Source organism: Scophthalmus maximus, chromosome 12 (assembly GCF_022379125.1).
Source record: "Scophthalmus maximus strain ysfricsl-2021 chromosome 12, ASM2237912v1, whole genome shotgun sequence".
NCBI classification, from domain to species: domain Eukaryota; kingdom Metazoa; phylum Chordata; class Actinopteri; order Pleuronectiformes; family Scophthalmidae; genus Scophthalmus; species Scophthalmus maximus.
Window position 1 is genome coordinate 19084554 of NC_061526.1, and position 27783 is coordinate 19112336.

The 27783-nt window shown below is 45.9% G+C and overlaps 1 protein-coding gene across 1 annotated transcript; it reads right to left on the reverse strand.

Moving 5' to 3' along the window:
• Positions 1-10597: 10597 nt before the first annotated feature.
• Positions 10598-21382, reverse strand: st8sia1 (ST8 alpha-N-acetyl-neuraminide alpha-2,8-sialyltransferase 1). Its single transcript, XM_035613138.2, has 5 exons — positions 20576-21382; positions 19724-19868; positions 16309-16418; positions 14560-14652; positions 10598-14056 (listed from the first exon to the last, which is right to left on the reverse strand). The coding sequence occupies exons 1-5, from the start codon at positions 20752-20754 to the stop codon at positions 13591-13593; spliced, it is 993 nt and encodes a 330-aa protein (XP_035469031.1). The 5' UTR covers positions 20755-21382; the 3' UTR covers positions 10598-13590.
• Between the last annotated feature and the right edge of the window lie 6401 nt (positions 21383-27783).

Here is a 27783-nt window from a genome sequence, read left to right on the forward strand (position 1 = left end):
AGCAACAAGGGCCCACTGATTGCCACATGCTCACTCTTCTTGCTGCGTCCCACTTCAACTCTCGGTCGAAACAAAAGTATCCTTCCTCCTCAGTTTTACAAAACGTATGATTTCGAAATATATAATGAGTGTTTTGCAAAAACAAAAACTAAAATTCCCCAACGAAGTCAATAAAAGCATCTCTCCCGCTTTCGTCCTCCTCTCAGATTCTCCTCTTGGCTTTGTAAGGTCCTCAGATTTGACCTGAATCTATAAAGAATTGTATATTTTTTCTCACCACACTGTAGGCAACACCGAGTGATACATACAGGCGGCTTCTCCGGGGTTTAGTTTTAACTATTACACTCATTCTCGGTGAACTTGCTAGCCAACATCTTGTGATCCTCAGATGCGTTCCCAACACAGCGGTGAAAGTAAAAGCTGTGGGTCGTGAAACCATAACACTGACCTGAAAGACACTAAAACGCTCTGTAGCGCCTTTCACATTACCCATAGGCCTCTCATCCAATGGCAATATAAAATGGCGGTATCAATCAGTGCTGACTTTATTTTTATTTTGCCTTTCTTGACCTATACATAAAAAAAAGATGGTAGCTCATCAGGGCTGACTCAGCAAAGTGTTGCACAATCCGACCATCGGATCAGAAAAAGGGGGACAAAAAGAGGGAAAGCTTTTCACCGTGTTCATAAGTGGAATAGAAATACAGAGCCGATACTGTCTTTCATCTGCGAGCGAATAATACAGGAAGATAACTGCTATTGTCTAAAGACATTAGGGGAAGAGACCTAATCCTTCCCGTCTACCAAGTCTTCTTTCTTTTTGCGGATAACATTGTGTTAACAACAAAACTTGACAGAAAGCTGTGGAAAGAAGCACCTGAACATTTCAAAAAATCCATAAGAGCATGTCATGATATGCAGCTTTTGTTTCTTTTAAATGAGATCTCAAGGCACCACACAGCAAATGTACTTGTCAGTTCAAATTTACAATTTGAACGGAAACTGTAGATGATCTCGGGGCGTGCTTTTTTTTTTTTTTTTTTTGGCACAGTGTTTGTGGGATGCGTGTGTGTGTGTGTGTGTGTGTGTGTGTGTGTGTGTGGGCTTGTCTGTGTGTGTTGCGGGGCTAGGACCGAGTTGTGTGCGAGCGATATTCACAGGAGCTGGGCACAGTTCAAGTTTCCTCCGCAGTGCAGTGGCTCCGAGGAGAGAGAGGCGCAGAGAGAGAGAGAGCTCGGAGGGGAAGGACGGGGAAGAGCTGGAGAGCCCAACCACACACACACACACACACACACACACACACACACACACACACACACACACACACACACACACACACACACTTAAAACACATCACCCACTGCACACACTGCAATACACAAGCTGCTTCATCCGGCGCTCTATACATTTGTGTTGTCTTCGACGTTACTCATTTTTGCAATTTGCCTAATGTAGATGCTCTGTGACCTTGAAAACCGACCCCCCCCCCCCCCCCCCCCCCACGCAATTAAACAAAAAAAATGCCACATCAGCAATCCGGTCCCTAAAGCTTCTCATTTACAAGCGAGTCAAATGTGTTGCTTTTGTTTCACCCTGCCCGCAGGTCTCCATCGTGTCCACACACATCTCTCTGTGTCGTCCGGACAGGATGTCCTTGCTCACTTTCTCGGGTGGCCTACATGCAGCTATCCGGTTTATCCGCACATGCAAAGGTCATCTTAATATCACGATGAAGGCTTTATGGGTTGAGCTAGCCAGCATATAGCTGGGTTCTATGTAAAGTATATGCCCGAGTCAACGCAGAGTCAAGTGAAGCTGAGAAGCGATGTGTTATTCAATGTCATACAGAGTCATATGGCGCTTTTCAGCTTTTGCTTCTCATGTTTTTTTGGGGCGAGCAGTGTGGATCCACGTAAGTTGATTTACTGATTTGATTTCTTCCGTTTATACCTTTTGAACTCCTTCTGAACTCTTAAGCTAGGCATACACTATGATCTTTAAAAGGCCGTTGTTAAGTTCCAACCAAAACGGGCTCATGCCCGTGTATGCCTGGCTTAAAGGCTTGTAATTGTTAAGGACTGCCCGTTTTGAGTCATACCAATGGGTATTTATGGAATTCGCTTGTTGCATCATATTGGAAAAGCAATTTAAGAAGAAAGATATTTCAGACTTGCATATTGTTTTTTGTGGGTTTCTATTTTGGGGTTTCCAGGCACCTAGTTGATGAAAACATGTGAAAGCATTATCTGTGATGGAAAGTTTTCAACACGCATCAACAATTTTATAGTCAAATGGCTTATTTGAGCGATAAAACGACTGTCCAGTTAATCTCGTCTCTTCCGTTCTTTAGCCATTGTTTTGACGGAAACAACACACATCCAGTGAACAAAAAAAAAAGAAAACGCCTGCTCTCTGGGGTTTGGTACTTGTTGCCATGTCAACAGAATGATTAGCACAAGAAAAATATCTCCATCCGTCAGTCTGGAGAAGAAAGGGGACACCCATCAACACCCTTTGTGTCGGTTTCACAGAGGATTTACTCCGCCACCATCCCCTGCGTGGGTGTGTACGCGCACCCCGAGTTCGGTTCCTTTCACTCCACCATGTCTGTTTTTACGCCTTCGCCGGCTCCCCCGCTCCCTCCTACGCCCACGGGCCACCTGCCACGCCAAGTGCATGCTGGGGCGCCTGGACCGGACTGATTGAACAGATGATCAGCTTGGACAGTGCATCTGCTGACGTGCCAGCGGGCTTAAAATGTGATTTAGGGGATAGCTTCGGAATTCTGAGAGGAAGAATTCGCGGTTGAGCGCTTTGCTGTCGTTTGAGATGGATCCGCTGTCTCTGCATGTGGCGGGTACAGACTCAAGTCAGGTTTCTGTGTGCGTGTGTGTGCGTGTGTGTGCGTGTGTGTGTGTGTGTGTGTGTGTGTGTAGTGTGGTGCACTGCAGTGCTGGTGTTTTGCTGGTGTGAGACAAATGTAGTCTCTCCTAGTTTTCACCTCGCTGTGCTGTGACCCTGGCTCTAGCGGGATGTGTCTAATGAGAGCTATATATATCCTGGAACAGACCTGGCTGGTGCACAAGACCACAACCCCTGCACACACACACACACACACACACACACAAACGCTTGCACTTATTCCCGTCGCTCCTCCCACGGAGAATGACGAGGAAGAGAGGGGGAGAAACAAATAAATTATGAACAAAGCTCTTCAGCACAGTCAGATGCAGACCCCCCGCCTGCTCTCCCACCTACTCCTCTTTTCCACCCACTTGCCATTAATTCTCCAAACTCTGCCCGCATGCCTTCCAGCACCAACATTGCGTGTCATGGTGGCAGCTTGTGTGGGAGTCGAAGCGTTCCCCCGTCGATACCTGCAAGACAAATGCATCCCCCACAACAGGGGTCACTGAACAAAGGGGCAGAAGGGGGCTCGGTGGGCGGAGAGGGGAAGAGAAGAAGTGGTGAAGGATCAGTCAATGAATGCAAGTTGCACCCGCATATAAACTCACAGACATACTTTAAAAGTGGGTCATTCTTATTATAATGGGTCTTCGCTCTCTTGACTTTGGTGCACTGGAAAGGACAGTAGGTGACAGGGGAAAGTAATTGGAAGTAATACAAGCAAAACATTCTCTTCACTGGCCAAATCTCGAGCCTGCATGTGTACAAAGGGTGAAGAGTTCAAAAGTCTGTTCCGCAAGGTCACACTTGTCCTTCAGAGCGACTGCAGGTTCCGCTCACAAGTCACAAGATGGCATGTGATAGACGGGGTTATGTCTACAGTTATTTGAATACTTACCACTCCCTTATTCATTGGAAAGAAATGACGTGAGGTGAAGATACCCACAAACCATACACAGTAATCTGAATTGGAGTTGGTATCTTCAGACTACAATCTTTGCCATTTTTTGTTTTGTTTTGCTTTAGCAGGATAAACACAGCTGAGAGAGTTTAGGGATGTAGAGGCTGGCCGAGATGGAGGGGGAGTACTCGTGACTTAGTTTCTGAGGCAGATTTGAACTGAGGACAGGATGCCCCTGGAACCCAGCGATTACCTGTGCTTCCACTTGGCATTAATACTGGGTTGCTTGAAGAAAGACAATTCTGCATGCATGTCAACTCTTTTCAAAGGGGAAATCCAACTGCTTCTGCTGAATGAATTCCATGGGCAAACACATGCTGACCAGACCTCCAGTTTAAACAGACTAACTTAATAACACACTTCATATGAGAGTAATTGTATCTCATTACCCAAAGCTTTTAGGCCAACAATGAGTTGGCTCATTTTTTCCATCGCCATGCTTCACTGTGTCAAACTGAATTCATTACAAACCCACAACAGTGTCCCTGAAGTAGATCTACCGTCTGCGCCTGTCAAGCTTCGGATTTCACCACGTCGAGGCCAATCGATGGAGGACGTCGTGGCTACGCGTCAGCGCCGACACGTCTCATGGCGACACACAGAAAAGGCAACTTGGCACATGCAGTCCACTGCAGCGGGGAATGTGCTGACATGTATGTTGGAGAAACGAAACGACCGCTGGAAAAACGCAACGGCCCAACACAGCAGAGAGCCGGCTCCTCAGGGCAGGACCCCTCCGGGGACGCTCCTTTGCAGACACAGATGCACATCTTTCTGGACAGGGAAGCTAGATTGTTTGAAAGGAGGAGAGAAGGAGGCCGATCTTTGTTCAAATAAAGAAACCATCTCTCAACAGAGGAGGAGGCCTGAGACATCATCTTCCTCCCACTTACGATTGCTGTCCCCTTCACGGGGGACCTTAAGAGCAACTTAACCTCTTGCGACCACAGCCTGTGTGGACGAAAGGCGTCTCCAACGACTCTTAGCGGTTTTCACCGACAGTCGTCGGACCGAACAGCCTGGAGCGTTAACACTGTCCGCACCCAACAGGGAGTTGAGTACCTGGGATTGGAGATTTGGAGGGACGGCAGGGCCAATCTGGGTCGTCATTTCAGCACAGCGCACGTTAAAAAAAACTGGATGATGGCAAACTACCATCACCACTATCTGACGCCTCGCCAACGAGAAGCGGCTCAAGCCATTTGCATCACCCAGGTTAGTCTGTTCAATAAGGTAGGACGGCCCTCGGAGGATGTTATAAAAACTGAAATGGCCCTTGAAAGCAAAAGGTTGCCCACCCCTGTAGCCAATCCTCCTTCCTCCCTCTCTGGCTGAAGAGTGCTGCACATTGATTAGCCAGTAAAGACCTCAGACGTTTGTATTTCAGCCGCTGCATTTGTCATCTCCCTTCCAATTAACCAATGCTTTGACATTGATTTTTTTTTCTTCTGCCTGCCCTATGAAGGCAGCAGGTAGCTCAACCGAATTAGCAATCATCATTCCCCGTGTCCCAGTGTTTGGCCACAACTGCTGTAGCCCAGAGAGAGCAGCACGCTGTGATTCTCCTCACTTCTGTCCCCGTTTGACTCAACGCTGACGCTTGTCTCCTGCGTGCGCATGTGGCAACAACGGAACCAAATGTCCAGACGTTTTGACCTTCAGTGTTACAGAAGAGGAATGTTGGACACACACACACACACACACACACACACACACACGATTTGATACATTGTTAAAAGGCTGCAGCTTTTACATTTATTTACTTCTGTATGCCCCTCCCTCCCCTCCCACCCTCACCCCCTGCTGAATTATTGTCACAGAATTTTAGTCTGCTAAATCAACCAATTTCCAAAGTGGCTAAAGTTGCAGCGCAGCCTCTAAGTCAAACTCCGTTCAAATGGACAGCGTGGGCCATCTCCAAATTGCCCCTCCGCGCTTTGGACGACATTGCTTTCTGCTCTCGCCCCCCTTGGCTATGTGAGACATTATGGATTGGATGAATGGGAAAAATGGCACGTCGGTGCAGATGATGGCTCCTCACTTTCCCTCTGATTACCGAGCGGCGGCGACATTAGTCTTTGACCTGACAATAATTAGACAGACGGTGGACAAAGAGGCCAAAGTAAGTCCCTCGTTACTCGGCTCTCGAATGTCTGAGAAGACTTAGCACTTTGACTTAATCGTCCTTTGTCCCCGATGATACGAAAATTGTCCATGGTTGATGAAAACCAGAAATGGGAAACAAATAGCAGTCTCCAGAGAACAACGTCAGCCGACTCCCACCAAAGAACTCATGGTCGCCACAGGGCTTGCTTCATGACTTGAATGTAAACATGAATTTGGGCAACGATAAAATATGGCTATGGGTCGTAACAGGTTGTTTGCAACAAAAATGTGAGGGGTCATTTTCATGGAACGACAGTCTCCGATTTCGTGTTCCGGACATGAACAATAACACCTGTACAACAAGACTTCCTCAAGTTACAGTCACTGTGCATAAGCAGCTGTTAAAAAAAATAAATTCGATCATAAATTGAAAACATTCTGAACTTTCAGACTCTTTATCCCTCCCTCCTTCTCTTTGATTTCTCTAACCTGACTCAACCGCTTCCTTATCCGCATGAAAGTACAAAAAAATAAATATCCTCTGCGTTCTATGCGAGAGAGGAATTGCGGCAACGCCAACATCTTGCCATTGTGTCGGAGAAGTCAAGGCGATAACGTGTTGCCTGTGTTCAATAAGACACGTAACACATAATCGCCCTCGAAGGATGTCTGAAAAATGAAATGGTCCTTGACCGGATAAAGGTTACCCACCCTCACTGCAGCCACGTCTCCTTGCTCTCTCTCTCTCTCTCTCTCTCTCTCTCTGACTTAGAGTGCTGCACATTGATTAGCCAGTAAAGGCCTCAGACAAATGGCTGGATTTTGTCATCTTCTTTCCAATCACCGATAACATTAACCACAAGGATTTCAAGGATGTTATGATACTCCGGAGAGCTGCTCATACGAATGACAATCATCTACGGCGTTGTCACTCCGGCAGATCCCTTTGACACTACACGTTGAGTGGTTTGATCCAACTCTCCTACCCAGCTACATCAGCTCACGTCCAAAGAGGCCGGAGGAGTCGCCCTCCGTTCTTTGGACGACATCTCAGAGGCTTCTGCTCCCCCCTGTTGGCTGTGTGATACATTATGGATTGATGAGGGGAAAGATGGCACGTCACCAGGGAGAGAGCTGGTGGATGACAGAGATCGAGCGACAGATGACGGCTCTTCTCTTTCCCTCCTCTCTCTTTCTCTCTGGTAATATTTTCCTTATATTTTCCTTTCTTTTTTAGAGCGGTAACAAAATTCTTTTATCCCTCGGTTTGTCATGTCCAGACATAAGACATTCAGCTATGACCGGACAAATAGTGGACGAGGACGTTGAAGTGAGTCTCTCGAATGAGCTCAAGTCCTCAAACCTAAACAACCTCCGGCTCCGTATCCTCTGAAACTGGCAGCAGGAGGAGATATGCCACAGAGAAACTTTTAGAAGTGTAGAATGGCACTCAAGGCCCAAGCTTAAGGCCCAACTGTCCCCTTAGATGTAATCAAGCCGCAATCAATTCCACACACTCATATCAGTCCCTATGTACCCTTTATCCAGATCCATAAATCTAATCATTCATCCATCACTGGACAAAGTCCCCTTACTTTTTCTTTTGCGCCCGTCATAATCACTAAAGCCACTAAAAGGAGGTGACTTCAACTTGACCTAGAAAGTTTTTGTCCCTTTTCTGATGCTTGACACCCAAGATTCATTCAAAGAAGCTGACGAGGGAAGAGATCTAGACATCTAGTCCAACGCCCTTGACTCTCTCCATTCACTAATTGAAACATTCCTCAGTACTGCTCACCTCCCACCAGTCTCCCTTATTATTCCTCCTGGTATCAACACTCGGGAGGGGGGGAGGGGGGGGTTTTCAAGCGACGGGCCAATCCCGCGGCTTCTAGGAGCACAGCCCTGCGCCCCGATTGGCCCAGGGGGCCTGCTGCTGGATGTAATGAGAGTTGACAACGAGGCACCGGTGGGGAAACATGTTTGCATTTGCATGTTCCAATGGCCTCTCTGCCCCTCGGCCTGCCCCCTGTCCATTTACACACTGAGAGAGAACTCAAGCATGTGTGTGTGTGTGTGTGTGTGTGTGTGTGTGTGCATATGAAGGAGGCAAATTACTGCCCCCATATCTGCAAAGACAATAAAATGTAGATGAAAGGACATGAATTATACTAGTAATTAAGACAAAAAGGTATTCTACTTTTTATTAATGTTATTATTATTATATATTTGATGATATAGTTGGATCAGAGCCAAGCTACGAGGGTTTGAATGATATCTTGGGTGGTCCGGGACCAATAACTTTGACAACGAAGACAATGGAGCGTGTCATCCTGAGGAGGAAATACTCACTCGGCTAACTGCGAACGTGCGCGCATCGGTTGTCGATGTGTCCTCACGAAATCGGACTATTGTAAATGAGAAAATTAAGGTTGTTGCTGAGCCTATAGGAGTGGCAGCTTTCAGAGCAACAAGCAATCTTGCGGACGTAGCACTGTTAACGTGCGAGGTACACGTCGTCGACGTGTCGTCTGTGTTTTGAGTTCCTGGCGGCGCCGCATACTTTTAAAATCTTGTCATCTTTCGACAATCTTCTTGAACAACAATTTTCGGAAAACCGGTTAAATGAGCAGCCACCTCGTCTCCCTCCCACTACAAGACACTGACCCTGCTGGATCACAGACGAATTTCTGACACACTGTGGTTATGCAGTGCCAGTTTGTTTTGAGAAAACAACATTTTGGAAAAGCACAAGATGCTTTTGGCAGAACTCGACACGAGGGATCCATTTACATAAGCCGAGAGCTGAAGCACTGTTTTAATATGTCGTCTGCCATCTTTTATAAATATCACTTGGGTTCACGGGGGGAGGAGGGGTCACTGTGTATTCTTCCAGTTGTGCGGCATGTGCACGTAGTACAGTACTACATAGTTGGTGGGGAAGTGGAAATTTCGGCGAAATATTGGCTCACTTCCAAGCACAAATGCTTAAATGGTCAAAAGATCTGTGTGGGCAGCCTGAACTGTAAGTGGGCGGATACATATTTGACGCTCAATCCACTTGCCAATAAAAGCCCACATACAGTATAGTTGGATGCGAGGTGGCCCTAAAGACGAGAGAAGAGTCACCAAGAGTCTGCCAAGAGAATCGGTGGTGACTTCAGCAAAAACTGGACGTAGCCAGACAGCCACTCAGTAATTTCAGTCCTTTATTATAGACTCAAAGGAGGTGATCTGACCGTCCAAAATAGTGTTTACAGTTGGGCCACTGTCAGTCACCAGTCACAGCAAAGCTCCGCGAACACAAGTTTGTTATTAACCCCAGAAAAGTAAGCTTACGTAACTTAGAGCCAAAAAATAGAGCCATTGATGAACCCTTAGTGTTTATCTTATTATATAAGCGTATTAAATATCAGTGTTGCGTGGCCCACAGAACCTTGTCTGCAGGTTTATTTGTCGATTCTTGATCTGTGTGTGCATGGGTTGCTGTTATAAGCCTTAATAGTGCAGACGCAGTGTGTGTGGGAGAGAGTTTCTTAATCCCACTCAAATGTAAACCTTTTGCTTCTCTCTATGAGTCGGTTCCCTGAGTGACAAAAATAGAAATAACACACGGACCTGGCGAGTGGAGAATCGAGGCTCTGAGACGGCTGCACTTCTTTGCCCAGCGTTTACTACTGTAGGTGACACATAACTCAACAGAAAATGATAAATGGCTGTTGTTGGGGGAAAACGAAACTATTTAACGGTCTGTGTTTTTTTTTGTAGCTGCGTCTTAATGGGTTTCTTGTACTCCATGACCATGGGTGCAAATCAAGTTTTCACTTTCAACCCACACCACTTTCGGTCTGAAATTAATGAACCGTGCGTACAACGAAAACACACCCACGACGGAAAAACCACGATGAGACCCAACAAACTTTGAATGAAACATGCACATGTTAAATGCCATCAAGATACAGTATCTCTTCGCCTCGACTATATTTCTAGATCTATGAGTACAGAGCAATCAAAAAGATCCTGTAATTGAGCTCATCTCACCTGTACAGTACTGTCAAACTCAAATGTTTAGATAGTGTAATTCCCTAAAGGTGGAACTGTCCCCTTATAACACACACACACACACACACACACACACACACACACACACACACACACACACACACACACACACACACACACACATCCATTTACACCAAACCTCCATAATTAAACCTCCATCATCTTTAATATGCTCCATCCTCTTTAGTTATCTCTCAGCACCATATAGACAAATTAGGGCCTCGGTCATAAAAAACGGGTCCAGCGGGGAGCAGGGGCCTTGCGAGACAGCTTTTGCTGACACGTTTTTAAAAATTCATGGCCCATAAAAACAGGCCATGCAGACAGCACTCTGGGAGGCAGAGGGTTCACTGAAGCCATTCCCCGAGACCACAAATATTCATAACCACAAAACACAACTGTATGGCTGGGAAAAAAAATCCTGCACACCCGCGCACAGGAAATGGTACGAGGCGCATGGAAAAACACTGCAAAAAAAGTAGTGCGAAGGCATATGAGACTTTCAAACATGGATCCTTCGCATTTTAATCCATGTTAGCACATAAAAATAGCGTACGCCCATTTTGAACTGCGTTTCTGATTTATTTTTCACATGCTCGGGCAGCGTCGTTCACATCAGATGATTTCAATGAGCAGAGGAGGTGACACACAGCGACGATGCCTTCAACAAGCTTTGCGTCTTCATAAACTCGGTCGGTCAAAGCAAATAAAGCACATTTCATGGATTAGACAGGCTTCGCATTCCATCAAAACATTCGAACAGATAGGAAAGTTGAGCCCTTAGGACTGATATTGATAAAATACAAACGGCTCAAAAGTTCTTTACAAATTATTATTTGTATTTGTTTTAACCTAAATTGCTGCATAAATACAACAAAAATGCGGCCCATTATCAATCAGAGAAGCATAGTTTTATCTTTAAGTATCTGTTTGAGATTTGGTTGTGATTACGTTCTATTTAAAGCAGCTGTGTGTAAAAAATTGAACATTTATGAATTTGGCACAGCCAGTGGTAGAATCAAGGATTCGTCCAAAGGACACTGACATGACTGGGTTGAAAACACAGACTGCACCAATGTTCAACGCAAATGTTTGTTTTTTTGTTTGGTTCTTTTTACAGACAAAATCTTTGAAAAAAAAATGCTTTAGTTGCATGAAAAATCACATCCTACACATAGAGGCTTGAACATTCAGTAGTTTCATCAGACTTAAACAAACACACACACACACACACACACACACACAAAAAAAAGTATTTGCATTTACTATTTGACCCACTTCATTCTACGTTTGTAATGCCATGTGTGATTCAGGTTGTCCTCATCTGAAGAGTGAACCGCAAAAACCAAACGAGCTGCTGAGCCTGCGCCGAGACACGGGCCCGATCAGACGTCAGGTGCTTTCTGTCAGCATCAGCTGCAGCGTGCTCAAGACTCGCGGAGCTCAGTGAAGTAGTGAAAACGTCAAACAAGTTCGGTCGCCGCGCTCGACACGGATCCTGTCTCCCTTCTTGGATTGAGAAAGATCTCTCGGTGGTCCTTCTATCGGTCAGACGGGACGGGATGAGGGCACGACTCCAAGCATAATGAAAATAGATAGAAATCTGTGTACCAAAAGCACATACACATTTAAAAATCATCATGCTTACTTCAAAGTTCACACCGTGTCACGGCTCATTCATTCACGATACTGGGCAGCGGAGGGGGAACAAAAGAAACAAAGGTGCAAAAGAGTTTTTAAAAAATTACAAAAAACAACAACATTCAGACTGGACATTATTAGATTTCATTTCAATTCATCAATTTGGTCCATTAGAAGTTATTTGAATATGAAGTCAGGGGCCGTTTATACATCACATTTTGTCTGATTGATCCACACAGCGGAGCATAGCCAGGAAACACTTTGACGTTTTCCTGCTTTGAATCATTTCTCTTTTGCCCTTACTGCATCTCGAAGGCACTGGACCTTGTTCACGTCAACAGACGGGGGAGTGGAGGAAACGTCTGAAGCACTGAGCTACAGCGTCGACATGATTCGGACCTCGAGTCTGAGGAAGATTGTGGTGGACTCCATGCACTTTCCATGCACAGTCACCCGTTGTTGCAGTACTGACAATATGGCACAGTCACATTTATAAGTCTTGAATGAGAAAAACAAATGATTTCAAATCATGTCCAGTGAATTCAAGGCTTGTGAGTACAAAAAATACACCTGTCATGGTGGCCTGTACACGAGCGAGTCGTTTTTTCCCTTGTGCCCAAATAAAATGTCAAAAAGACAAAAAGATCACAGCTATAAAAAGGCGCAGGGGGACTGATGTGAAATCCTAACAACAGTAGCTGCTTAAATGAATCACAATTTAACACATAAGGTGTTCCTGCATCTAAAGAAAAACAAGAAACAAACCAAAGTTAAACCATTAAAATGCCTCTTTGTGACGTCCAGTCCCCGAGTCCGTTTCCATTTTATCTTAGTGTCTCGCCATCCGAGGGCTGCAGGGCCGCGCGGGAGTGCGTATCAAAGAGACCACTGTTACCAGTGCAGTTACCAGGACATGACTTTGTAGCAGCGGCTCTAAAAAGACGCAGGGCAGGGCTGGTTTTTTTTTTGTTTTTTTTCTATCTACGGAGCCCGCCTGTGATTGGATCGTACCCAACGGTCAGTCGGTGACGATGCCAAATGAAGTACCTGCTGTATGTGTGATCGTTTTTTCTTTTTTTTTTCTTTGCTGCAAATTACATGCTGAGTTACTTGATCCCTTCAATTCATGGTCACTGAAAAAAGAAGCCACATTGATCAAAAAGACAATAAAACAAAACACATTTGGCGAATAAAAAACACAATGTGTACACCAGGGTTTAGTCATTCTTCCCTTTTTCGGTGAAATGCAACTTGGCTCAACATTCTGGGAGGTACAGTATTCAAGACTCATCTTCTAACGGCTCCTGCGTTGAACTAAAGCTCTATTTGGCACCAGAGGATGCCAATCAAGCGCTTGGTTGAAGAAAAAGCAGAGGAAATTCTTCCAAACACACACACACCAGCCACTCTTTCACCCCCCCCCGCCTCCTTTAAATTTCAGTCCCATTCAAGTTACTAGGTACCAGGACGCCATTATCTCTCCCTTGTTCCTCACATTTCGCCAGTCTTTCAGTGCATTTTATTATTCCCCCGGTCCTCCGCTCCTTAGGGTTAGGGGTTAAACGAGGGCTAGAGGTATGGCAGATTCTGTGCGTGTATGTGTCTGTGTGTGTGTGTGTGTGTGTGCGTGTGTGTGTGTGTGTGCGTGTGTGTGTGTGTCAGTGTACCCTCTGTCCCTGATGCTGGTCTGTGTGGAAGACATTCTTATGATAATTAGGGATTAGCTCGGGGCACAGCAGCAGTGTGTACGGACACAGATGCAGTGCTAAAGGTTCCTCAGAGGAAACAAGTCACGGGCACGACGACAACTTCCTGCCACGTCAGAACCCCGAACGTCCTCATCTGCGTCCCGCGACCCACCAAAACCTCCGGCGGAGCGCTTTCCTTTAAAAGAAGCACCGGCCCGCGCGCGCCTAAGGGGGGCAGTGTCCCACCCTCATGCGCAGCGTGCCGGTTTTGTGCAGGTCCCAGAGCTGCACAAACTCCTCGGGCATGGCGTGGAACCACTTGTAGGGCAGGATGTTGTCGTAGTAGTGGTGGCTGACCGGCTGCTCGTCCAGGCCGATGGAGAACGGCCAGAAGCCGTAGGCCGTCACTTCCTCACACAGCCCCAGGGCCAGGCTGACCAGGAAGAGCCCCGTGGAGAGGCGCTTGGCGTGCACGCCGCGCGACTTCCAGAACTTGCCCACCGTGCGCAGGAACTCGGGGTTGGCGAACAGCATGGTGAGGTTGGAGGAGGTGTCCGCCAGCGCGTAATACGCCCGCAGGGACAGGTCGGTGCAAGGCTTCATGGAGAAGGCCGGCATGTACATGTAGCTGGAGCCGTACACCTTCATGCTGTCCACGAAGGCTTTTCTCGACCACAGGAGGTTCTGAAACCTGAGCAACGGAGGGGCAGAGTGCGAGTTATTCTTCATGCTGTGGTCGGACGAGGGCGATGGCAGCTTTGGGTCATGCACGATGGCGAGGCCGGTTGACTCATGCGTGTGTGTGTGTGTGTGTGCGATGAGATTGATTTCGGCCCCTAATTTATTCGCTAAAATGTCCACAAAGGACGAGGCAAGCATGGCTCCTGATTTGGTTCTCATTTTGCTCTGGTCGATTTTCTTTTACTCTTTAGATCCTATTCATGGTTATTGTTATACAATCTAGTTTCTCCTGTCTTCATTTGAAAGGTGCAATAATAAAACACCTCTCCTTGCCCGAAGCCCATGCCTCATGCCCTCTCGCAGAGCCATTTGGGAACTCTGCTTTTAAGTGCTACACAAAATGATTGCTTCTTAAAAATCAATACCTCGCAGTACAACCCCTGACATCATCAAACCGATTCCACTACGTAACCTATTTTTTGGGGGGATTTCGGTGTGACATTTAATATTCACCTTTTCTCTATGATGCTGGGGTTGGCTGTCACCAGATTCGTTCTGGTTCCCACATCGTCCACATATTCCTTTGACAGTGGTGGAAGGTTACACCTAAAAAGAAACCAAACAGACACGACATATCTGTCATTTAGATCTAGATACGCTTTTTAAACACACACACACACACACACACACACACACACACACACACACCAGGCATCGCCGTGAATCCTCCGGATATGTTCCTTCTGTACCGTCACATGGGCTCACTCGGACATTTTCCAGAAACTTTACTCGGGGGCCGACAGGAAAGGTTATTTGCACCATGTGCAAATAAACACGTACGTCATTTCCTTTTTCGGCTCTTGGACGAGAAGTGAAACGTCTCCAAAAAGCGACAACCGAGTCCAGTTGCTCCTGAAATGAGTTCGTACTTCCTCCTTAAGAGAGGACGCCAGTTGAGTTGTTATGTTGTTCAGTGTGGTACAGGACGTACAGGACACACACACAAACACACACACACACACACACAAACACACAGACACACACACACACACACACACGCGCTGCCAAGGGCCGAGAGCGTCGCAAAAATGCTTCCTCCACGTGTCGGCATGAGCAGAGCCGCGGAAACCGAGAGCTTCGCTAAAAAATGATGCGAATTTGGGTGGACAGTGACGTTCGTGATGCACATTTCATGTTTGCACAACACTGCGGTCAATGGAGTGAAATTCCAATGATTGCGGCGCAATCGCTTCCTTCGAGCCTGAGCCGTAATTTATCACCTCAGAGCCGCCTACGATCGGCACATCGGGGGAAATGAGGAACATCTGGAGAGTGCTCTTTTTGTGCGCGCGCTCGCTGGTGTTTCCTCCCTCCGAGTTCATCAAGTCCCGGCGTCTCGATGCGTCCCCGCTTCGGTTTGGGTTCAGTCAACTTCTCGTTACTGCTTTCACGATGTGACCAGTTTCATTTTGTTTTGCCGGTCGCACACTATCATTGACCGCCAGGCGACAAAAGTGCACCTTTTATAAAATACAAAAAAACCCCACCTCCTTTCTGTGTCTCGTCACATCACACTTCCGTGAACGAGCCGGTTATTTTGCGGCAGCCCGGTTGTGCAAAGTAACCGCCGTGGAACGGCCACTTAATTAACACAAGTCAAACGCTCCGGACCGGTTGACACACTCCACATTTTAGATAGAGGAGGTCTGACATTTGCCACATCCACCACAGATATTGGAATGACGACAAAGTCTCACAACCAGCTTACTGTGTTGCGGCAACTTTGTTTTGTTTTTGTCCTCCCGCCTGAGACAGGACGCCCCCAGTTTGTTCCGAGGCTCAGTGTTGAAGGGATCCTGCTCCAAGCAGTCGTGCTTGGTCCTGTGCAAATCCTCCATTCACATATCTTCAGTGACGGTTGCCTCCAGTAAACCGAGTTCAACTGTTTAAAAGGGGAACCAGCATTTATTTCCATAATATGTAAACGATTCTTCTCGTGTATTATATAATGTAAATATTTTTGAATGCCCCACCAGAAGGGTTTATTCTGCTATAGAACTCCTATTCCTCCTTCCTCGCCTTCGTCTGTTCCTATTTCGCTCTGGAACCATTTCCCGGTCCCTCTCTCTTGGCCACGGCTCGACACCGGCCCTCATCGTCACTGATGGCGTCCGGCTGCTCTCCCGGGCACACGCATCGACCGGCACGCACGCACGCACGCACGCACCCGCCCGCAGTCCCGCAGAGTTCCTCGTTTCTCACCGCATGATGAAGTCGGCCTGGTCGATGTGGCGGCCACATTTGCTGCGCCGGAGGATGCCGCTGTTGCCCACCACCGCACACTTCTTCAGGGGGAACTGCAGAGGGGTGTCCTTGGAAGGAAGACAATCACGCAGCTTCGTTAGCACGCGCGCACACACAAGCGCGGGAGAGTGCACACGCATAGAGACAATCACACACGCGCACAAAAACTCATTGTCATTGCCGCGGCGAGGACACACGAGGGAAGGAGGTACAGAGTAAGTCGGTGGTCACACTGTGCATCTTATGAATCCGATTCTGCTGCTGGCATGTGGAACACAAGTCTATATTAAGTGTGGTGGATTGATCTATTATCAAAAATACCAATCAGACAATCTGAAAAGAAACAGGATGTACTGCCAAGTAAGACAACAAACAACAACACTGTTATAAACAGAGAAAACTCCATCGCCACATTCCATTGAAAACAAACTGAATGTACCCACATTAGTCATATGAAACAAATACCATGTGTCAGAGGGGAAATGCAGCTTAGTTGCAACTACGTTCCCTGGAAAATGTCAGTCTCTATTGTTTGTGTCTGGGTTTTCAATCACAGTGGTTCAACCTTTTTCTGTTTTTGTCCGACGTCCCTCCACAGCTCTGTCACACGACCTCGAGTGTTTAACGCTCATGACGATATGAAAGCGGGTATAAAAAAATCGTGATCTTTAATAATATTAAACATTTCATAAACTGAAATGGGCATGGAATGTTAACATTGGTTATAACTGTTATTATTATTAGTCATAATACTTTTAACAATTGAACCATTCATCCTTTACTCCTTTCAACTAATCCGTCCATTCTTTTTATCGAATGATCTCAAACCACGACTTCTTTTTTTCTTTTAGCAGAGAATTTGAATTCATTGGTTTTCTCTGCACACATGGCAACAGTTTTTTTCCTTTTACACATTCGGGTGCAACCTGTACTGGCCAATATACTTTTGTCCCGCAAATTCTTCATGTTTTCTTTTTTACAAACTCATCGAGCGTGTGGTGGTTGTGAATCACTGCCCTGTCATCATCTAAATGAGAGCCCTGTATGGGAGAGTATTAAGTAGGTTACAGAGGACACCGACAAACCATGCTTCATGAGGCGAGGGCCAAAAATGTCCCCTCTCTTTGCCTCAGCTGCATTTAAGTCGGAGGCAAGGAGCAGCAAAAGACGGCGGAAACAATTGTGCTCATTATTCCCCCTGGAGTGCACACACTCGACAACACACACACACACACACACGCGCACCCCTCTCCATGCCTCAGGGTCTCTTTTGGACCGTGACGGGGGGGGGGGGAGTCAGAGGACAATACAAGCTAACAGTATATGAAGCAGGGGGGGGGGGCGAACCAGCCGGCTGGGCTCGAACTGGCGATGGGGGACGAGTTCAAATGTGTTGTCATGAGATTTGGGCCTGGAAAGAAAAAAAACCCAATATCTTGTAGTTCATAGACTCATGGCGCTTAAAGAAATCATCTGAGTTATTCACATTTCATTATTTGGCAGAGGGGTTTTTCTCCGAGGGGACTTACAACTACGGGACAACAGTGGAGCTTCTGTTTGGAGCATGACCTTTATCCCAGACATGTCTGTTGATACACCGTCATGGGACCGCCACAAAAGAGGAGTACATGAAGGGAACACCATCGGAATCCGCTGTACAGTGCAGCGAGCTGTATGGACGCTCTGTTTAAGCCACCGGACTAACCAGCAATTAACCGTCAAAAGCCCTAATTGGCACATTCCCTGGCAGATGCCCAGCTACTGTAGCCGCTGCCGGATTAGTGTAGCGCGGCCGCTTGTTAGGCGCTCAGACCTGCAATCACAGCACTGGTAGTTGAGGGGAGGAGAGCATTTATTTACACGTCGGAGTCTGAACACCGTCCGTCCCACCTAAGCACCGGTTCCCTCCCGTCTCGGGAAAACAAGCAACAGGCCACAACGTGGGCCCGTCTGTAAAATGCAACCACGCTAGGAGTGAGATGGAGAGTCACTTAAGCGCAGCCACAACTATGTGAGTTTATACATCTATTACTTTATATATGCTTTAAAAAGAATCACTCAAAATGACAGCAGATCATTTCTCTCAATTGACCAGGAATCAACTCATCCTGTGAGCGCTAATTTGATGAATGACTTTTATATATATATAAAACACATATTAAACTCCGTGTTTAAACCCCCTGCTCTACATTCAAACACAGGCACTCAGACCTCAGCCAGAAGCTCTCGCTTCGCATTCTCGTTTCATTATTTATTCCCCCCCCCCCATCGGTCCACCGTGGAATGAACATGCACAGCTCGCGCCTGCAAATTAGGGTCAGATATTCATCGCGTTCACCAGCCAGGATATTAGACGGCAGATCCGCGGCATCAGTATTGGGGATCCAATCTCGATTTGCCAGTGAGATGTGTGCTGCTGCCCCTGGATACAGAAATCACGGCAACGGCACTTACACCTGAGTTTCTCATTCTGTCCTGTTTCCAGCCGCAGACACGTTTAAACACACACACACACACACACACAGAGGGGCCATGTAAAAATAGCCCACCCGCTCTTATCTGGGTACAGACACACAAACACGGGGGCGTGAATAAACGCACTGGGTTCGTTTTTGTGTTGCGCTGTGGAGAGGGGCATAAACTCGAGAAGGGAAAACGTGAAGCACATCCTCCTCCAGTTTTGTTTTTTTTCAGCCATTTTTATAATAAATAACCTGACCGGACAAATCGTCTTTGGTGAGAAAACCCCGGAAATGATTTGAAGTAAAAGAAATGTATAGAATACATATCTGTCCTCATCCATCGCCCATGTCCTGTCTCCATAGAAACTGGTCCTGGTGTGTGAGCTGAAGATGCCAAAGCAAAAGATGCATGTAACGGAGATGAATGAATGAAAATGTGTGAACACGACATGTAGACTTTGTGTAGCAGCCTTCAGTCTTAACATTTTACTGATATGCAGCATCTCCCCCTACGTCTTCACGCCGACTCCCCCCCACGCTGAGAACACTAAACCACTAATCCCCTCCGCTTTAGAGAGTGTCTATCTGCTCCGCTGCCCCCTCCCTCCCCCCTGCCTCCATTATGGATCATGTCAAAACCCACAGTCCCCACAACGGTGTTGTGTTGCGCTGAGTGTGCAAAAAAAAAAAAAGATTCCCTTGCCATCATCTGTCTTTAGTTACTTTTCGAGAGCACAGCTGTCTCCCTCAAAGGCGAGCGTCTTGTAATGGAAGTTTGTGGCTCTCCGAGAGAAAAGCAAAACCCACGGGATACAACGAAAGGTTCGCACCGTGACTGCATGAGTGGACGGCACCGACTTTTTGACAAATCGTGATTCAGCCTCGTGTGTCACACCTGCTGAGGTCATTACCTGCACGAAGAGCGGGTAGGTCTCGTTGTTGACGGTGTGCGAGTGGTAAAACTCGCCGTCGTACCACAGGACCTTGCCCATCGGCGAATTCTCCTTGGTTACGGCGAACATCCTCCGTGGACTGCAGCATTCTGTCAACAACTTCCTGTGCAGAGAGGATGTAGGAAACACAAATGAGGTGCCACAGGACCATAGTGATTGCCTCATTGTTTGCCTCTAGGGAGCTACATGTGTACTAGGGAGGAATAATCAAATGTTTTCTTTTATTTAAAGTTATTTATCCCTTGGTTAAATAATGTCAGCGTGACAGATGGGAGGATTCCAGCAGTCACAGGCTCGTGGGCAACTTGTCCTCGTCTTTCTCCACACTCTTTCCTGTGAATTCCTCACGTGTCCGGCGGACAAAACCGAACACAGCATCAATACCCAAATAAAAAAAATTGCATCTGTGGTACTTAAGAAAGTGTTTATAATGTTTGTATCTCTTATTTCTCAGTGACATCTTACAAAGTTTTAACAGATTCAAATATGTTGTTTTAGAATTAGGGCCCGAGCTCCACTGACAAAGTCAGAGCGAGGACCAATTGTAATTGAGTGAATTATTACTATTATTGTTATTAGGGCCCGAGCTCCACTGACAAAGTCAGAGCGAGGAACTATTGTAATTGAGTTAATTATTATTATTATTAGTATCATTAGGGCCCGAGCTCCACTGACAAAGTCAGAGCGAGGACCTATTGTAATTGAGTGAATTATTACTATTATTAGGGCCCGAGCGCCGACCAGCAGGAGGCGCTCCGACCTGCCCGCATCAGAACCGGTGAAAGACTTGATACAAAATTTGATACGAACCTGTACAAGTCGATGCCCGTCTGGTTCTTCCTCCACATGCCCCCCTGCCTTACCACCTCGTCCACGATCTCTTTGTCGCTCGGGAGTCTGTACACGGGGAAGACGTAGAACCAGCAGAGCACCAGGACGCACAGAGCGGCCCACACGGACAGCTTGCCCCGGCAGCAGCGCACCAACATCTTTACCCCCCCTCTCTCTCTGTCTGTCTGTTTGGACGTCTCGAAATAGGTGCAGTAAAAAAAATATATATATATATATAAAAGAATAAAAGAATAAAAGAAAAGCAGGATCTGATCAAAGCCGGTGTCCCCGTCTCATTGCGCACACGGGGGGGGGTGGAGTATGAATGGAGCTGCGCGGCGGTGGTGCACCGTTCACCGGTCGTTATGGCTCCAGCATCGGTTGGGGGTCTCTGTCGGCGGGGGTGATGTGATGGAAGAGGAGCGGAGGCGTCTACGCCTGCAGCAGCGGCGGCTCACGCACGGTTGCGCGTTTTGCGGTACGGTGCGTCAGGCTCTGCGGGATTCCGCCGGTCGGCTCGCGGTGCATCGCCGCCGCCACCACCACCACCATCACCACCACCACCACCACCACAGCCTGCGGACTGCCAGGATCCGTGCGGGCCCCCTCCTCCCCGCCCGGTGTCCCGCTGCATCCCAGTCCAACAAGGATTTGTCCGAGTACCCCTCCTCCCCAAGTCCTCTGGTCCACTTTCTCCCGGCGCACCGCCGTCCTCGTCCTGCGGCAGGGTCTGCGCTGCTGCTGCTGCTGCTAGTGCTGAACCGGACTAACCCAATTCAGCCTCCCTCCACCTCTCCCCATCCCCCCATCCCCCTCCCCCCCTCCGACGAGACACAGTGCATGTATGGAAGGCCAAACAGATCAAAGACGTGATATAAAGCACGTGTAACCAACACGCAGATAATGTGTCGTCAGCACCTTTTTCAAATGTAACAAAAACACAGAATTAACAGATGTTAAAGCTGCAGTGTGCAATATTTAGAAGAACGTATTCACAGAAATTGAATATATTGTATAGTGTTCATATGTGTTATCAACACCTGCAACAAAGCACCAATGTTTTTTCGTCAACTTTGACTGAGTTAAATAGAGTAACACCGGGGAGACCCGACCTCCCAGTGAGTCGCCGCGGTTGCTACGTCGCGTTGTGCCGTGTTCCGGGAGGTCGGGGGGAAAAAATCCACCGATTTCCGAGGTATAATGGAACGCAGCATTAAATACGGTTGCAGAAAACGGTCCAGAATACGTCGCATTCGCGTTGAATTTCCAGCGCTCTGGGAAATCGGAAATGGAATAAGCGGCGCGCCACCATAATGTGTCCCCAATGGTTCAAGGCAGTTGTGCGGTATTTTCATATTATGAATCATATTAATATATTTATATTTTAGATTCAATTGCATTTATTTTTTCGTCGTAAATTAAGATGAAAATAATCCTGATCGTTATTTCATATATAGATACTGTACTGTGTAAAAAGCTTTTTTCATTATTGTTTTATTATTGGCATTTCATTAACTACACAATTAGTTGAATAGATGAAAAAAATAATTGTCACATTAGATGATAGTTAAAAATAGTTGTAAGTTGTTAACGTCCCCAAACTGATTAAAAAGTACAGAGCGGCTATGTCACAACACAAAAATGAAACCTGCATATTTTAATGTACGTGACCTTTAACGTGACTCACACGACATACTGTTGTTGAAATGTAGAACAGATCGACAATGTGTGTGTGTCTGAAAAAGTCACAAGCCATCTTGCTCCACGGGGTTGAGGAGGTTGAAAATGTGGCATCATGCATAATTACTGAGGCCTCTGAAGCTTCCAGGCCGTGGTCTACACGGCTCCCATTCTGTAGTGTACATATTCCCGTTCGATAGCTGCTGAAGTAAAGCGGAACATGTACTAAGATATTAATGCATGGCACTGTCATGTGCTTTGTGGTGGCATTTTGCCTTGTGTTAAAAATAATGGATCAAACATGTGCCAAATGGCCACATGCCACTATTTCTCCTCCCTGCAGCATTTGTAAGATCATTGCAAAAATATAAATCATAACAAATACGCTTCATAATAAGTTGGAGGAGGAAATTAGTTTTTTTGTTCTTGATGCAGATTGGAGCACTTTTCTTTATTCATTTATGTATTTATTTATTTTTCTCTTGCACCACCCGTGACTAAAGGCAACACTGTACAAGGCTACAAATCAACCAGTGTGCTTCACTACCACTGGCTCTACACTCACTGCTTCAAAAAACTAATAAATCTCCCACCGCCCCTCCTGCTGAGATCCAGCAGTGAGGCACTGGCGCCCCCTGCTGGAAGTTGTCTGCACTAAATGAAAAGAAATGCCCTAAGATGACTGATGCTTAACTCCACACTGAAATCACCTTGTGGTCCTGTTTTGAAGGATTTGCCCTACAAAACTGAGTTATTTCATGTTTTATTCTGCAGTACTTTACACTAGGACATACTGTAATGCTCTGTTGACCTCAAAGTCAGAGCTCAGACTTTTACTGCAGCTGCTTTATTTCCAATAAAAAAAATAAAATGTGTGGGCGGCATTTTTGATCTCTTCAACTGCTCTCTCTCTGGATGTGAATTTGTCTGCAAACATATAATCTATGTTTAATGAAAGTACACATGCATCCAAAGTATTATAAAATACGGGATATAAACATACTAACCAAAAATAAGAAAATTAAGTGATTCTTATCGCCTACTCAGGAGTCAGACTCAAGGTTTTTCTGATCAGGTTGGCTTGAATGTAGATGTAGATGACCTGTAAGGTCAGTTGCTGTTATTGTTTCACAAAAAAACTAAAATATCTTGGACTGAGAGAATATTGGAAATGTTTGTGGTTTATTCTATTTGTTTGCACACACAAACAAATACAATTGTTATATTAGATATAGCTCAACAGAACATGCAAGCCAGCACAGTGCTAACCACTGCACCACCATGTTGCCCATACATGTATAGGGTGTACTGTACATACAGTATATAATGCGGGGGATCCACTGCAGCCTAGTGGGAGTCTTAGAGGGCAGCGTCAAGGTGAGAGCAGCGGCCAGAGGGATGCCATGTCAGGCCACTTGGCTGCAGTCATGCGTCAGCTGCTCTCTGTGTTTCATGTCCCAACAACATTGTCTGGTCAACACGCAAGTGTGAGGAGATGAGGCAGAAGAAGAGAAAGATCGCAAATATTATCTGCATCTTGTTCCCAATATTAATTTTTTTTACAATGCACTGGTAAAAGGGCTAAAGATTATTTATCAGGTGTTGAAAAAAAAAAGCAGCATATTTTAATAATACTCTGCATTAATTATCTTCATAATCTTCTTGTCCTCTATGACTGTTTCCACCTGTCAGCAGTCAGCAAAGATAAGCCACTGCGGGTTGTGGTTTTATATTTGATGGGGACGGACATGAGAGCGATATCAATCTTCTCTTCTTACTTTCTGCAAAACGAAAATGTCAAACTATTCCTGTCGGTATACGTAGCAGGGGAAGTATTCTCTACTAGAAATACAACAATCGTACTGAAGAACAAGTTCTGCGTTCCAATTTATACTTGAGGAAAAGCACCGTTTCCTGTTTACAATAATGTGTAGTTTTTAGCATTTTAAAGATTAAAGAACTATCATTATTTTTAATGATCATTTCAGAATGGTGTAAGATATGTATTGTATAATATTTTTCTTGACAATATACATCAATATTACTGATGCCTTCAAGTGTAAACAGCATTTGAATGACTTTGTAGTAGTTTTGTTGTGCATCACATTTAATGAAATGATCCCTAATGTTAATCTCATTCCATAAAGTATATGGATATTTTCCTATGAAATGTAAAAGGACACAGCCTTATGGACCCGTTCATCGCCTGGGTCAGGACGTGAACAGTACCAAGTGGTTTTAGGTGATAATACAGACAATGGAAGTCATCATCTAGTCACCGGATGGCTGAGCCGGCTCGGGTCCTGACCCGCGGGGTTTACATGGATTATGCAGCGACAACTGACTAAACAAATCACACTTCACCAGAGCAGGTGAGGACGGATTAAGACCCCTCGAAGATCAAACACCGACAGGAGGAGTTCATTAGTTATGATCATCGACTACACGAGGCGAACTACGGAGGCCACACTTTGAGCTGTCACCTATACATAATTATGAAAGCAGAAAAGTGGATTACAAAGCAGCCCCCCCCCCCCCCGCCCCCCAATACCAAGGCCTCGCCATTTTCTTTTTTCATTCGAGTGCACGTGTCTGTGCGGAGACACGAGGGAGTTGGGTTGCATCGGAAATAGCACTCCCACCTGCTGAGGATCACTGCGGGGAGAAAAAAAAGAAAAAGAAAAAAAAGATGACAGAACATTTGTTGTCCCCCGCGTCTTCCTCCCTTTATTGCCTTTCACTGCTCACTGAGGTGCCGTCGCTCTCGCGGTACAAGGCGACAGCGGATGGTGGTTTGCGACTGTGACGCCGAGGATCTTTCCTGGTGAATGTCAAAAGAAAAAACGGATCTGCCACAGCGACTTCTAAAAAAAAACAAAAAAAACGCGGGACATTGATTCGAGCTGAAACCTCTTGGAGGCCCGAGGCCTAAGAGTGTGTTGATGCTTTCAAAGGTTTTGTTTAAAAGGGAGTGTGTGTGAATTATGTGGGACGGCTGAGGGGGAGAAGTGAACCGTGTGTGTCACTTCAAACAATAAGAAGAAATCAAGGCTTTGAGTTATTATATTTCCCTGAGACTCTCCCCCCGACATGTCCAAATCAACCAACAGCGGGCGTCAGCATTGAGAATTTAAGGGGCTGTCCACTGCTATGAACAACATTCTATTAATGCAACAGCAGTTTTCAAATGGCCACCGACGATACTTCAAAAAATAATTCAGTCACTGTTAGTTTTCTGGAAAGGGTGACACGAAATAAATAGATCAAATACAAACTCAAGTTGCCCAATAAATGGTAACTACCGCCAAATTAATTCCCTGGGGCCCACACTGTCATACTGAACTTTAATTATATTAATATCCTCAACGGTGTTATTTTCCTTTACTGTGTATGTGGGCACAAGTGTTGGCAAACATAATGCATCACTTGTGTAGATCAGAGGAATTCAGCTTTTTCTCAAGTCCGACACATTGAATTGACGTTATAACAGAGAGATTGAGATAAACCAGAGACGGAGAGGGTCGGGCACGAGACAAGAAACTCTGACCTGCCATTCTTGCTTTCATCGGCTTGATTCCGGCGTGGGGCCGGTGGGAAGGAGGGAAACTCGATGCTGAGGGGTTCGGCGGTTGGCGAGAAGTGCCAGAGCTCAGGCCGAGATTAGCGCTCGCGCTCGGAAACCATGACAAAGCGCCGAGGAGCCAAGGAATTGTTGACTCCGAATGCAAGACACGAAGATGTCCTCCTCCTCCTCCTCCTCCTCCGAGGAGACGTTGGGCAACAGCGTCAACTTGCCGTCGGCTCTCCATTGACCTTAAAAAGCAACACAACGCAGATAAATGTTAAATAAGGTGAACGTTTCCGACCATCATCCTCAATACATACTATGGACTGATTCTTAGCATGTGGTGGCGAATGCAGGAAAAGTGACACTTGTGTATTCCACGAGGTTATAAACCTGATGGTTTAGAATGTTGCCATCTTCAAAAGCAAGGCGGCGTTGCTGTCGTCGAACTTTAACTTTGGTGACGTGAACGTGAGATCTGTGCACGTCTCGTCCTTTATATTCACCTCAGCCGTTCCAGTTGGAATCGGCGTCCGGGAGCCGTCGCCTTGTTTTGTCTTTTTACACGTTGCCTGTCGTTTGTTTTTCACGGCACACTGGAGGCGGTTACAAGCGAGCAACGTTTGAGTCCAGGGAACATTTCTCCATGGGGACGATGATCTGGCATCGCATGTGCTCGCTCCCATGGTAACTTTGGCACATACGATCTCCTGCCTCTTCCCTCTTTCTGAGTTAAAACGCGCTGAATTGGCGTCGCTTGTCTTAAACAAAACCGGTCTTTCTGTGTAATTTTAGCTTGTGTTTGTTGTTTTACAGATCTATATTCAGTTGAAATAACATTGCATATTTGCAGTGTAGCAGCCGTTCAAGCCGGTCTTTTCCTACTCCTCCTTCGGAAAACAATCTCATGTTATTTCGAGCCACAACCGTATGTAATCAAATCAACCAGTATTTTTTATTTTTTTTAAATCATAATAACCGGTTGGATCAAATGCCACAGGCGCTAACTATACGCTTTGCCCCGTGATAAATGCTAATGACAAGAGCCAACAGTCGCCGCATGTCTGCCATACAGATACTGACTGTACCTCTGCACTCGTTGACACACTTGACTGAATAGTGAAAAATATTTTGCCCACATATTCATCTTGCGTGTTGATAATGTTGCTGAATTCATGTAAGCAGGGTTAACAGGAGTCATCGGGAGATGGAGATATAACGGGATCGGAGTCCGGCCTATTCTTAAAATGTGATTCAATGCTTTCGCTATGCACCAGGGCTTTGGGTGTGTATTGTACTACTGTATCAGATGTGTTATTGCTCAGAGAATGGCTCATCCTTTCAGTTCCAACTCTTATTATTTCAACTGTAACTCATTGACACACTTATTAAAGACATATCTTACATGCGTATTTGTTCTGTTGTTGACAAGATTGATACCGCTCTAATAAACTGCCGTCCACAGAAAGATTGCAAATGAGGGTGGTACAAATAAAAGGATAACATTAGCCTACCACCCATCTACAACCATGTAGAAATAATTTGCAACAGCAAATACATTTAGAAGGAAGCAACGTAATATCTGTTTATGTTTTGCAGCAACATAGTAATGATAACGATGAGAGAAAGTTGATGTGTTTCATTTGATTTCCAGCAAAAATCCGATCTATCAGTACAATATCAACTTATCGTAGCGCTATTAAACTTTTTAAGCACTACCCTGATATTTTTTCCAACTTTAACCAAAGTAGTTTTGTGACCTGACCCTACAGTGTCAGAAAGCAGTTTATCACATGAATTTGCAATATCCCTTTTGTTTCAAGGGAGAACAGCCATATTATTTCGCCCACCAAGAGGCAATGTCAATACAATACCATTAAGGCAATGCTCATTATTTATTATTACACTTCCCTGGTGTTGTCACAGCGCCGGGGGCGGTGAG

Excerpts from the sequence above, each read along its gene's own strand:
- st8sia1 (XM_035613138.2), bottom strand. The coding sequence starts at position 20,754 with ATGTTGGTGCGCTGCTGCCGGGGCAAGCTGTCCGTGTGGGCCGCTCTG. Across the intron at positions 16,419-19,723 it reads CCTACCCGCTCTTCGTGCAG|GACACCCCTCTGCAGTTCCC; the intron begins GTAATGACCTCA and ends CTTCCTTCCAAG. Across the intron at positions 14,057-14,559 it reads CCCAGCATCATAGAGAAAAG|GTTTCAGAACCTCCTGTGGT; the intron begins GTGAATATTAAA and ends TCCGTTGCTCAG.